General features: G+C 34.6%; 1 protein-coding gene across 1 annotated transcript in view; it reads right to left on the bottom strand.

The window, feature by feature from the left end:
- PROS1 (protein S (alpha)) overlaps positions 2,806-13,576 on the bottom strand; it is a 68,729-nt gene continuing 57,958 nt past the window's right edge. Inside the window, exons 11-15 of the mRNA XM_005674804.3 lie at positions 12,455-12,622; positions 10,939-11,107; positions 8,638-8,786; positions 6,666-6,891; positions 2,806-3,288 (exon numbers count right to left, since the gene is read on the bottom strand). Of these exons, the coding sequence (XP_005674861.1) occupies positions 3,128-3,288; positions 6,666-6,891; positions 8,638-8,786; positions 10,939-11,107; positions 12,455-12,622 (873 nt within the window). The 3' untranslated portion in view covers positions 2,806-3,127. The remainder of the gene's footprint in view (positions 3,289-6,665; positions 6,892-8,637; positions 8,787-10,938; positions 11,108-12,454; positions 12,623-13,576) is intronic.

The raw sequence follows: 13,576 nt of genomic DNA on the forward strand, positions 1-13,576 counted from the left end.
CCCAAGCTCATACTATCAGTAACGGTATCAAGACATCTGAAGTGAAAATATTTTAAATAACACAGTCTTCTTCTATACTGACTATAGAGATTAAAGGTCTAAGGGATTTCTAAAAGAAATAAAGGCAATTATTAAGCACACTTTTGAAAAAAGTCCTCTGTCCAGCAATAATACCAGTTCCAGAATGAAAAATAAAAAATTTGAAATACGTTATAAGACTCACATATGGTGACTGAGACTCGAATTACAATTTCCAACAGGAGAAAAAGGTGAATAACTCTGTTCTCACAAATTAACCGTTATTTCACTGATATGCAATCCATCTCTGCAAATGGTAAGGTGTATGGGACTCTGTAATGACCCTGTCACTTAGATTTTCTCAATATACACAGCTCAAAAAGCACCAAATATCCTATTTGTCCTTCATGAAACCACTGTTCTCTACCACTCTTTAAGAGCCTGTGTGTCCTGGCAAAGATAAAGATCAAAGATCCAGACCCTTTCTCTTTCTAAGCCATTGTTTAAGTGCATCTCAAAGATAAATATTGTTTATAAATGAGTCTCTGGAACCTCTGTGAAGATCACTGCATGTTGGAAAGTTTCTGTTTTTCATGGGAAAAGTGAAATTGACCCCCATACTGACCCTTGTATCTGGGCATGATTAAATGAGAATTAGAGAACTCCTTCTGAAAGAAAATTCATTTTTTCTTTTCTTCTTTTTTAAGAATTTCCATTTACTTCCAGTTTTACTACTTCCTTACTTATTTACAAGCAGTTGATCAAATGTATAGTTTGATATATGATCAATGATTGTAATAGTATAACTCTAGAAGGCAATGGCAACCCACTGCATTAATCATGCCTGGAAAATCCCATGGACAGAGGACCCTGGGAGGCTGCAGTCCATGGCGTTGTGAAGAGTCGGACACGACTGAGCGTCTTCACTTACTTATTTACACCACTGTAATTATCAATAGTCGCTCACTGAAATTCACCATCCACTATGCATGGTGGTAGCCAGGGGAGAAATTCTATCCAGTAAAATGATCTAGCACAATTTCTGGTATGTGTCAAACACTCAGCATGTTACTTTCGCTTCTCTTTCCTTTCTGAGCTCCAGTCCACAATTCAACCATAACTACTAATCAAATATTACAGATTCATTTGTCTTTCTTAAAACACTACTGTGCTGCATCAGAGTTACATGAATATTATGTAATTTTATGTTCTCTTCAAAGACTTGATAGAATATAGATTTTATTCATATAAATTTTCAAAATATCACCAGTTAATTATGTCTTACATAATATGTCTATAGAGGAAAAAAGTTTACTTTCCAAAACTCAGTGAAACACCTAATACATACCCAATGTGAATGGTAGGTTTGAGAAGAATAAAACTGCTACTTGAAATGCATTACCAATAAATATATAAATCTTACCTCCTTACTTTAAAGCTGCTGCTGCTGCTAAGTCACTTCAGTCTTGTCCGACTCTGTGCGACCCCATAGACGGCAGCCCACCAGGCTCCGCCGTCCTTGGGATTCTCCAGGCAAGGATATTACAAAGACACAATATTAACTGTGTCCCTCTGTGGGTTATCCTTTCATTAAAATTTGTTCTAGTTTTCATAGCTCCTTTTGTTCTTCAACAGTCACATTCTGGGATTGTACTCTGGTAATTAAGGTTTGATTCCGGGAAAACCAGAAACTTTCATATCACTCATTCTCTCATTTGTTCTTTCCATCGGCAGGTTCTGCTTTCCTCATCTACACTTGTGTGACTCACGCAGCCAGATTTAAGGAATGTACCCACCCCAGGTTTCTACACCCATTCCAACACAGTATATTAGCCTCATAAAATCCAGTCCCTAACCAGCAAAATTCATGTGCTGCTCTTATGAAAATTTGTCCCACTCATTATGTAATTCAGTAATAGCCCACTCATTATCTAATTCAAATGTGAAAACAGAAAGATGAATTCAAAGCTGGTTTCCCTGAGGGACTGTTTTGGAATAAAGCTTTAAGGCCTTCCACTCAATTCACACTTAATTCACACTTAACTCTTCTGCTTTCATTAAGAAAAAATGAAAACAAAGTATCTCCTCTGATCAACAGTGTCAGCAGCAAAAACCAATTAACAGTTCCTGGGATATAAAAACAGAGTCTGGGTAATAACATAAAGTCTAACCTTTTTCTTTGTGCTTAAGTTTCACTTGTTCACAGGGGGCTGCATAGAGGGGAGCCACAAACAGCAGCCTCATACATAGCCCTTCAGATCAGAGTTCCTCCTGTGAGCTGGCTGTGCCAACACCTCAGGTAAGGGGCCTGTGTGCAGAAACACCAAGCAGGACCCTCCATTCAAGATGGCGGAGGTGGTGGGCCCTGTGCAGAGACGCTTCCCTCCACACCGTGTTCTGGAGCATGAATAGCAAAGCCGAGTCTGCTCTGCTAGAACTCCACCGCCTCCCACTGCATCCCACCCTCCTCCCACTTTACAAAGGAGATCCCTGAAAAGCAGCCCGGCCCACAGCCTGTCAGAGGAGCTTGTACTCTAGAACTAGAACTCCCACCTCTCATTCTCTGATGCAAGGATAACCTTCCTTTGCTTCTGAAGAACCAGACTCGGTCTCCTATTGGTTCGAGTTACACCAGGCAGAAGGTCCCTTATTTGAAGACTGACTTCAGAGGACTGGTAACAACGGAATTAAGTCACACGTACTTTTGTTTGGATTCTAACAAAGGTTTAACTTCCTTGACTCCTCCCCCTGCCTCCCCTCCCGCAAACAAAACAGATTAAATCCTAGTTCATGATGATAAAATTAAACTTTACTTTTACAAACATAAAAAAAAGAAGAAATGTCATTTGTCACAAAAAATTCAAATTAAAAATTTTTATAGGTTTCATTAATTTCTAGACAGCAACAGAGGTAAGAATATTTTTAATGTGATTCATATCACAAGAGAATCTTGTTTTCTTGAAAAAAGACCTTTTTAAATTCCAGGAAGGTTAAAGTACCACAAAATAATCGAGATATGCACATTGTAGGTAAAACACTTTAGCTATGATTGAAACATAAGTATAATTACACACAGGAAAAAGATATTATCAGCAGAGAAAAAAATGCCTTAAGTATGCTCTATATTCTGCCAAACTGATGGACACGAGTGGGCTCTAATATCATTATGTTTAGAAATGGCTTCATCCAAATCCAACTGTACACCATTAATGTTCACTTCCATACAGCCTTGATAAAAGGCATTCACTGGTGTGGCACTGAATGGAACATCTGTTAAAACAGAATATTAAAATATTAGCCCAAGACTTTTAGCATCTTACTTGCTTATAGTTAGAGGAATTATTCAGACTGCTCATTTTCAATTAAATTCTAATCCTAAAGGAAAAGTCAATAATGTACTTCTGTTCAATAAGTTCATATTAATTGACTTCAGTGTTATAAGGTGTTGTGTTTGGTACTAAATTCAGCATAGCTTAGTTCCTCTGATTTTGTAAAAGTTCCAGCCAAACCTCAGATAAACATGCTTTAGAAAGAGTAGAAAATAGCATATTCTTACTTGTGGTGTTCTACTTTATTTTCTCCTTAAATCTGAGCGACAGGTTAATCATTATTAAGACATTTTTTTCTATTCAAAATTATAGCTATTTGGAAATCTTTTTTAAATGGCACAATAAATATGTCTATTTTATAATTGCTGGAATATAAGTAGATTTCTGTATTTTCCAAAGAAATAGTGTCTTGCTGAGCATACAGTAGCAGGTCATAATAGGGAATTCACTATTATGTAATGTTTGGTGTTCTGAAAAATAACAGTTTTAATAATACTTCAGTGAATAGGGCCTCAAGGCTTTACTACACTTTTACTCGCCTTATCAACTCAATATTTAGGCAACATCCTTGGATTCCTGAGAACTATGGTTCATCTTCAAAACAGCCATCTCTCTACTTGCTTCCTCTTTTCTTGGCATCTCATCTCCATAACTTTTAATTCCCAATGGATATTTTTCAGCTCTTATTCTTCCTCCTCAGTACCTTATACAAATATATACTTTTATATATATATATATATGTATATATATATATATACTTCAAATTTCCCACTTCTAACTTGCCAATGTAGTGAATAAATCCATACTTTTCTATGGGCTCAGCATTTGTTAAGAAACAGTTTCAAGTCTGGCTGACTATCATAGTCTATACCATTGTTATAAATATCCCTGGAATCATCTATTTCACCTGATTTTTAATTCATAATATGTGACTTAGCATGTCTGTTTTGCATATCAATTAAGAAATTATCCATTCCCTAGTTCACACTCTTCAGTTCAGTTCGGTTCAGTAAGCAATAAAGCAAAAATAGATGTTTTTCTGCAGCTCTCTTGCTTTTTCCTTCACACTCTTCATGTCTCAATTTCAACTTTTTCTCAATTTTTTCTCATGCTTCCTAAACACACCTTGCTTAAAATTAGTCCTCAGTGCTGTTGACAAAGTCCTGAAACCACAGAAATTCTGACATTTTTAGTTCTGAACTCTTTCATTGTTTGTTTGATTTCCTAAAATTACATTCAACTAATTTGTGAATAAGGTAGTAGGTGGATTTCAATGTATTTAGAATTTAGTCATTTGAACCATAATTATACTTCCAATTAACCACATTAATGTAACTATGCATGTATACCTATCAATGGATATAGCTATCTAATGGATCTATTTATAACTTTTATAATCTATTTATTATATCTTTTATATATATATATATATATATCTTGGCTGTGCCACTTGGCTTGGCAATTTCAGTTCCCCTGCCAGGGATTAACCTGGGCCACTGCAATGAAAGGGCTTTCCTGGTGGATTAGTGGTAAAGAACGTGCCTGCCAATGCAAGAGATGTGGGTTCAATCCCTGGGTCAGGAAGACCCCCTGGCGAAGGAAATGGTAAGCACTCCAGTATTCTTATCTTTAGAATTCCATGGACAGAGGAACCTGGCGGGCTACAGTCCATGGGGCTGCAAAGAGTCAGACAAGTCTGAAGCCACTTAGCATGCATGCACGTGCAACAATGAAAGCACCAAATCCTAACCATTGGACCACCAGGGGATTCTGCTACAGTCTATTATATTCCCCCAAAACCTAGAGAAAATTTCCATATATGGGAAATGAACACACTGAGCAGTCCAAGTATTTTAAAGATTAGTAGAAGTTCAGGCACCAAACTATTCAAAAATGTTTGTAAAAAACTTTCTGCCTCAATCTTTTTGTCATTTAAAGTGCAATGTTGATGCCAATGTCATATTTTTCCATATTAACCACTTTTCCTCCAGTTTTCCCCATCTTGGTAAATGGAATCTTCACCTATGCAACTGCTCATGCCAAATACCTAAGAGATTCTTTCAATCATTAATTTCTATTAGCTTTGCTTCTCACATATATCTCCAATCTAGTCACTGTATACTATCTCCACCAACATCACCCCAGTCCAACAGCTTCCTCAGCTTCCTCATGTGCAAAATGGAGATAACAAAAGTACTTTCCTCACAGGACTACTTTAAGTATTAAATGATACACCTGAAACACTCTGAGCAATGCCCAGACTGTGCGTTAAGCACCACTGGAGGCAGTATCGTTGTCACCACTGTTACTGTGACTGCTTCTTCATCTGAACTGCTTCATTAGCCCCCAACTCACCTCATCCACTTATATCCCCCCCGTCCATCTGCATCCAGCATGCAGGGGGATTTTTTTAAACTGCATCATTGATATACCACTTTCTTGTCTAAAATTTTTTTAACGAGTTTTACGGCTCCAATAAGATGCAGGACTCTGAACCAGGTCTATAATCATCCCACCCACCCCCCATTTCACAGCCTCCTCTTGCATGACCACCCCCTTGCTCAATGTGCTCTCACGGTACTGACCTTCTATACCTTCCTCAAGCATGTCAACCCCTTTCCACTCTGCCATGGGCAATTTGCATTCTAGCTCCAATCTCCACCCTCATTACCTGGTAAACTTCATTTAATCCTTCAAATATCAGAGCTGTATCTTATTCTCTTCCTCAGAGAGCTTGTTCCTGGTTCCCACAACCAGATCAAGGTCTCATTTTTCAGGCTCTAAAAGCAACCCCAACTTTTCCTTCATAGAAATTATGAAAATTTTAATTTTTAAAATATTTTCCTAATCAGTTGTTTAATATCTGCCTCTGTCACTAGATGGTAAAGGTCTTAACAGCAGAGATTGTATCCATTTGTTTATTGATGTGTCTCTACTGCCTGAGACATAGGGTCTTAATGAATATTGGGTGAGTGATGGTTGAACTGAAGAATAAATATTAAACTGAGAAGACAACTGTGAGTATAAAATAAAAATGGCAAATCATTTCTCGCTAGGATAGTCAAATGCATCAAAACTTAGTTAGTTTCAGTTTACCATTAAAAAAATTAAATAAAAATGACCAATAAAATGTTTATGCAAGCCCCCAGAAAAAGAATAATGGTTACTAGAATTTTCTCCTCCCTTCTGATACCCCTTTACTACAATTACTTATGCTCTATATATACAGATGCTGTTTTACTAACATTGCATATTTAAAATACTATCAATTTCACTGAAAATACACTTTTTAAAACTGAAGACAAAGTGAGAAGATACCTGGAAGGCCGCCCAGGTAAGTGGCCACTGTTCCTTTCATTGCTTCATCCAAGATGGCAAATTGTCTTTGAAAGTCTTCAGAGTGGAAGCTATCCTTTCTAAGTTGAGTCAATAGTTCCAAATTGTTTCTGTTGACTCTGATTTCCAGAAAGGTTTGCTGATCGGAACATAGACTTTCGGCCTCTATCCGAGCTATTACCATACTTTCAACAGATACCAGGATATCCTGAAGAACAAAGACTCATTATAAACAAATGCTAACAGTAATGCCAAATAAAAGAGACTTTGGTTTTAAAATTCAAAAAACTGAATTTCAGTGAGGTGGGGAAAATATGATAGAGACTTCAAGTTTAAATGAAAAAAACTTCTATTATCAAAATCATTATTTTTGAATATACATTAGTTTTACAAACTCCAGGTTTAGCTAAGATGTGAATGTACAGCAGGTTCTGAAAATTCAAGAAACCAATGGGAACTTAAGTATCTTAAGCAATAAATTTCTTTTTATGAGCCTTCCTAATTTTAAAACTTACATATGGAAAAGGAAGGAGCTGAATCATTCTTTGTTGGGGAAAAAAGTTAGAAAACTTAAAGTGCTTTAGTAAGCACATCCAGCAAGACCGAAAGGTTTATTTGTGCCACACAAGAAATCCTGCAGACTTGGGACAACTGAGTGAAGTCTCTGAGAAAGAAAAACCAGGACAGTAAGTTACAGAGTATTTATCAGAAGGTTGTCAAATATATATACATACATATATACGTGTGTGTTTATTTATTTATTTTCTGAATGTTTCAAACTGCTGATACACTAAATTACTCACCTTGACAAGAGTCACCTATGCAGATAGCCTACTAGCATATAGAGGAAATATAGAAAAGGAAAGAAAATAAAATCAAAACTAAGGAGGTGGGTGTTATGATGCTTTCCAGATAGCAGAAAGATAGTCTGAGGTATTTACAGAAACACAGAAAACACAGACAAGATAAAATAAATATCAAGGACATGGCACGTGTTAACCTCCTCTACTACCTGAATGTAGTGTTGAAGGCAGGATTTCCGTTTTGCTTTTAAAAAAGACAAATTAGCTGAAACCCAAATGTAGCAAGATCCTGTAGTCGACTGGAGACAAAACTTAACAGGATTTTTTCAGGTTGCTTACAGTTAACCATCAGAAACTCCCCACAACCATCCCTTAAGTTGCAAACAGCATCTCTTTTTATCACTATAGGCATTATTCAATTATATGTCTCTTTCTACAAGCCACAGAGAACATCCAAGTCAACCATGGCACAAACGAAAGCTACTTGCTGTAACTTGTTGGAATCCACTGTGGATGACACAAGGACAGAATTATTAGCCTCTAACAGAAGGCTGAATAATACAGCCCTTTTGATAACTCTCATGTTTTCTTTTATCTGAGAGTGTTTCCTGTTCTTCTAATTTCAAGGCAGAGTTGCCAGTGGGAAGCCAAGTAGACTGGTTTTAGTTTTCCCTAGTCTTTCCTAACTTATTTATGGGAGAAAAGATTAAGAGTACCAGAAAGCACAAAAAAATTATAATTAGACACTGAATATTTCAGAGTGGACTGCAATCAGACTGACTTCTATTCTGTTAGTACAGATAAATTCCCATGATACTTCAAAGAGTCTGAATAAGGGTGGATCTCTATGTACTCAGAGAAGGCTCCAAGCAGCCTTTGTGGGAGTCTGTCTAATCTAAACTATAGACACAATACATAGGTTTTTCCATTCTCCCCTATCCCCTTAACTGCTCGGTTCAAACCTTGGAAATAAGCCAGCAAAAAAGTAACAATAATGAATATTTATTCAATCTTTAATGACATGCCAAATCATTTATATAAGTTATCTCATTTCAAAAGACTACTTTGAGGCAAACACTGTTATTCTATCCGTGTTACTGATTTTTTAAAAATTACAAAATAAGGATCATAAAGGTTCAGAGTAAAGTTACCTGAAGCTTTTCAGTGGCGGAATCCACCAAGGACAAGGCAAAGGGCACTGTGTTACTGGAAACCAAGGCCAGCATAACACCAGTGCCTGCTGATGGGCGAATATTCAAGGACACATTGATTTGCCAAGCCTCAGGATTGGATTCATTCTCTGTTTAAACAATGAAACAGAAGCAGGATCAATGTACTCTTAAGTGCACCAGAGGAATTAATCTTATTAATATTCAAAGCCATCTTTGAGTGATATTAAGGAATTTAGTTCTTTCCCAGTGATCTATATAACCTAGGCAAAACAGAGCAAAAGAAAATAGTTTTTAATGCAGGCAAGAAACACACAGATGGAACCTCATCCTTTAGTTTTTCCTACAACAGAATTCTGGATTGTGGTGTTTAGAATTATTATGAATTTTCCAGTTGCTCTTTAACAGCTCTCCCTTCTGTCTTACATATTCTCCAATGCTCAAATCTCAGAGTGGTTGTATTATAAAATACAAGAAAGTTCAACAAATTTATTGTAATATTTCTGAGGGAAAATCTGAGTACAGCTGCCAACCCCAGCCCAGTACTTCTCTGCCTTATAGGAGTTAGGTTAGAGCAGTGGGAAAGAAAAGTCCGATCTCTATACATAGGGGTGTGGGATGGTTTGATAATAGAGAAATATTCTGAAGTCAACAGTTAACTTTAAAATTCTAATAGGAACTCTTCTGTAATTCTCTTATCATAATACTTAACATTCTTTTTCTTAATTATTAGGTTAATAGTCTACACAACTAGAGGGCAAGCTCTGCAAGTCTCTATCATTACTGCTTTCCTCAGTAGTCACTTAACAAATATTTGCTGAACTAATATGATTTCAAAACAGTTTGATTTCCAATAATTTGAAAAAGTTTGTAAACTAATAATCTGAAAATATTAGCTTAAGATCTGAATGAAGTCTTCCCCATTTAATACAAAGAAATGTACAACAATAGCCCAAATACTACTTTGAGGCTTTAAAAGGGTGAATGTGAATGGAGAAAATAATTGTCCTTTGACAAGATATTCTTCCATTTAGCCACATCTAGTACTATTACATTTTTCACTATAATCCTTTAAAATCCACCCAAGAGGAAAAAAAAAAAAAAAAAACCCTGTATAATCATTTTAAAGTAAGTAAATTTACTGTAGGACATTAACAAACTCAAAATGAACATGCAGATGTGGAGAAATTATAATGTAGCATTAAATATTAATTATAAAGTAGGTCACGTTTATGCTGTCTGTGAAACAACCAGTTAGTTATTTATGAAAGTAAATTCAGGTACAATAAAACTATTTTCACTTTCTTTTCAGAGCTTTTTTTCCACTGGAACAAATTATCATGGGCCTAGTTTCTTTCTATATTCAATCATCAACTCAACATATTTAAAAAAAAAGAAACCTTCATATTCAGAACAGAGCTAAAATTAATGACATTGTATTAATTTACGTTAAGAAAACAGAGAGCAATAGTAAGATGCTTCCTTGAAACTGTAGTGATACTTTTAAGGCTGCAAATAAAGTTAAAATATGACTTTTTCTTAAATCAGAGATATTCAAATTAACCCTAAATTCATACTAAATACTGTTAGTAGTTCAAATAATGAACTCATAAAACAGAAAATGACACAGAAGCCAACAAAATAATTAAGATACACAAATATCTAGTAAGAATATGCCGAGATATTCAATTTCAATAGAAACTGGGATAAGTAAAACTACAAGATTTACTTTTTCAACTCTCTAATTAGAAACAAATCTTGAGCATAAACTTTCTTCTGTTGGTAAAAGTATAAATTGATAAAGAGTGGTCCTCTGGCAAAGCAGCCATTATGCTAAGCACAATGTATATTAAAGGAATCTGAAGGGTAGTCATGAAAACAAGTCTAGGGGGGGTCACACAGAGTCAGACACGATACGACTTAAGTGACTTAGCAGCAGCAGCAGCATGAAAACAAGAAAACCTAAGCAGTTTAACTCTTGACTAGATTGATTCAAGCCCTCTCATTAAGAGTCTAGCAAATGGACAGATATGCTTATCTCTAAATTTTAATATGACTTATCTCAGTCTCTATTGTTTTATCTGACACCCACCTTTAAGCCAAAAATTATTAAATACAGAAGAAAAATAATCCATAGTTAAGAGAAAAAGCAATCAATACGACCAGTTTTAGATATGACACAGATTTAGTTTCAATTCAAAACAGCAAGGAATTTTTGCTATTTGTTAATGAATAAATTTGAACATTAGTGAGAAGAGAAAGATACAATAGGAGATCACTTACTATAATCTATGCTAAACTGAGCAACTCCAGTACCAGGATAGTAGGAACCCCTCTCCACAGTGATAAGACAATGCTTATTTTGTTTTTCTTGAATGATTTCCTTTACTCCTGAAGTTCCTTGATTCATCAAATTCCAGCCTCGAATACACCCATCTAGACGAGGGTTAATCTAACAATATAAAATATAGACCAATGAATGCATTTTAAACTTAAAAAAGGGGGGCTTTATTGATTATATTACTATATTTATTGATTATACTACTGGATTCAGGTTTTCATTTAAGGGCAAAATTCTTCCTTTGATGACATTTTAAAATATTTAGAATTTTATCTAAACTTTTTTCAAGGTCTCCTGCAGATGACAGTCTTTTTCAGTAAAAGTGCATTTATAACATCAGAGACCTTCATTGGGATCCTAATGATTTTTAACACCTATCCTAATGATCTTTAACACCTATCCTAATGATTTTTAACACCTCAAGCCCCACTTGACTTTCCTGTATCATCCGGGCACTAACTTTTCTGCTTTCTAGTTCCATGTACGCTTTTAGCTGTGGCCCTGGGTTCTCAGCTGCTTTTGTTTCTCATTAACTGTATTTACAACATAGGTTTGTCTTGCCATCAAATAGAAGCCTCTTCAGGAACAAACATGTTTTGCATTCTTTAATCTCACCAAAGCATCCAGCCACACTCAGATGTGTAGCCATTTCACAGATAGTTGATTCTTTTTGAATCATTTATTTTACTTTTAAAATGTCTTGATTTATCAATTTCAAAGGGACAGGTATATTCACTCTGACATGAGTTAACTAACTCAGATTTTATATCACATCACAAATCTTTGAAAAGCTAAGGCAACTGAAATATATATAAAATAGTAAATATTTAAATTAAATCAGTAAGTGTAAAACTGGCAGATCCATGACTTCAAATGAAAAATTTTAAACTCTTCAAGGTCAGTGATCAGTCTTCTTCATGAACCTTTTCCACAGAAGTTAGACAAACACATATAGAAAAATCATCTATTATATCTAGCTTCATTTTATGACAGGCTGCAGTTTTATTCCCATCAAAGATTTTCTTTTTAAAATTCCACCTTACATACTATACTTGTCTCCCAAATTTTAGTCCTAAAACAGACCTAAGAAAGTTTTACTTTGACTGGCTTCTAGAAAATAATGTACTTTTGGACTCAAATATACACATTTATATGTCTAGTGGCTGAGTATGGACTATTACGATATTAATATTTAACTGATGCTTGAAGAATTTTTAAAAATCTACTTCTCCATGAGTAATACTGGGAATTTAAACAGGCTCAAAAACACTACATTCATTTTCTTATTTCCTTACTATAATTTCAAAGGTTGATAATGTTATTTTTCCACGTTCAAGTTTTCACAGTTGGTGTGTTCAACAAAATAACTTCATTTGACTCTCAAAAAAATACATTTTTCAAATCTATTACAGATGAAAGATTTCATCCATGATGAATGATACAATCTTGGATCATTACCGGTCTAATGAGTGCATTTTCCACTTTCCGAGGTACTCCTGCAAAGTATACTTTGGTTTCGAGAAACCCATTGGTGGGCTTAAAAAGGCTTTCAGGCTTATTTATATTCATTACAGCTTCTTTAGCTATTTTTACACTAATACTCTGTTCTAATTCTTCCACAGAGACCTACAATTAAAAAGACAAAAATTATCAAACAACCAAACATTACTGCATTTCATATTAAACACTAAGATTGAAAAATCCTGTTATTATTCCAGTGCATAATTTTCCAAAGTAATCATTTTAATGCACTTGTTAATTTGTTCCAATACATTTAACATGTCAAATTAGTATAAAGGTGATAAAAATTCATTTTAGTGTGATAATTCTTGATCAAAACTAAATCAATACCATATTTTAAAGTTTAAAAATCAGTATTTTTCTATCACATTTAAACATTCATTTATAATATATATCTTTCAATCCCAGTGTGCCATAAAATTAACAGTTTAAAAAAAAGAGAGTCACTCTACAGAATCTTAGGAAACTTTTAAGTGCCCTTATTTTGCATTTGTCTGATAGTATAAATATGAAATCAATAATGTAAATAAATTTTAATATAAATAAGAGAAGCTAGTACATTCAGTATTATGTTTATTAAATTATATTTTGTTTCAAAATTCAAAAGTAGTTGAGGTCATAAGAAAGCATAATACATTAAATTAAATTGGGTTTTTCCAATTTTGAAAGTAGTTTGGGTTTCTAAAGAAATTGGAAGTAGTGGTAAACAATAAAATTTTTTTTCTTATAAAGGCAATTTGAAGAACCATTGCTGCAATTTCCTCATGTAAAACTGTAGGACTCAAAATGCAAACTCTGCATTTACTTATCAATCAGGGTAACCAGACAATAGGCATATCAAAGCACTACCACAGGAAGGGAAAAATTATGCTCTAAAGTAAAATAACACCCCCGCATAAGCCTTCATTTGTAGCTTTTATGTTATTCTATGTACAGGAGCAAGCTTTGACAAATATTATACTTGAATTTAAGTATTTACATATTGAAACATATTTTTAATAAATTATATTCTTTTTAATATAATATTTAGAGCAGTATATTGGATGTGATAGAGTTTAA

The sequence above is a fragment of the Capra hircus genome, chromosome 1 (assembly GCF_001704415.2).
Source record: "Capra hircus breed San Clemente chromosome 1, ASM170441v1, whole genome shotgun sequence".
Taxonomy (NCBI): domain Eukaryota; kingdom Metazoa; phylum Chordata; class Mammalia; order Artiodactyla; family Bovidae; genus Capra; species Capra hircus.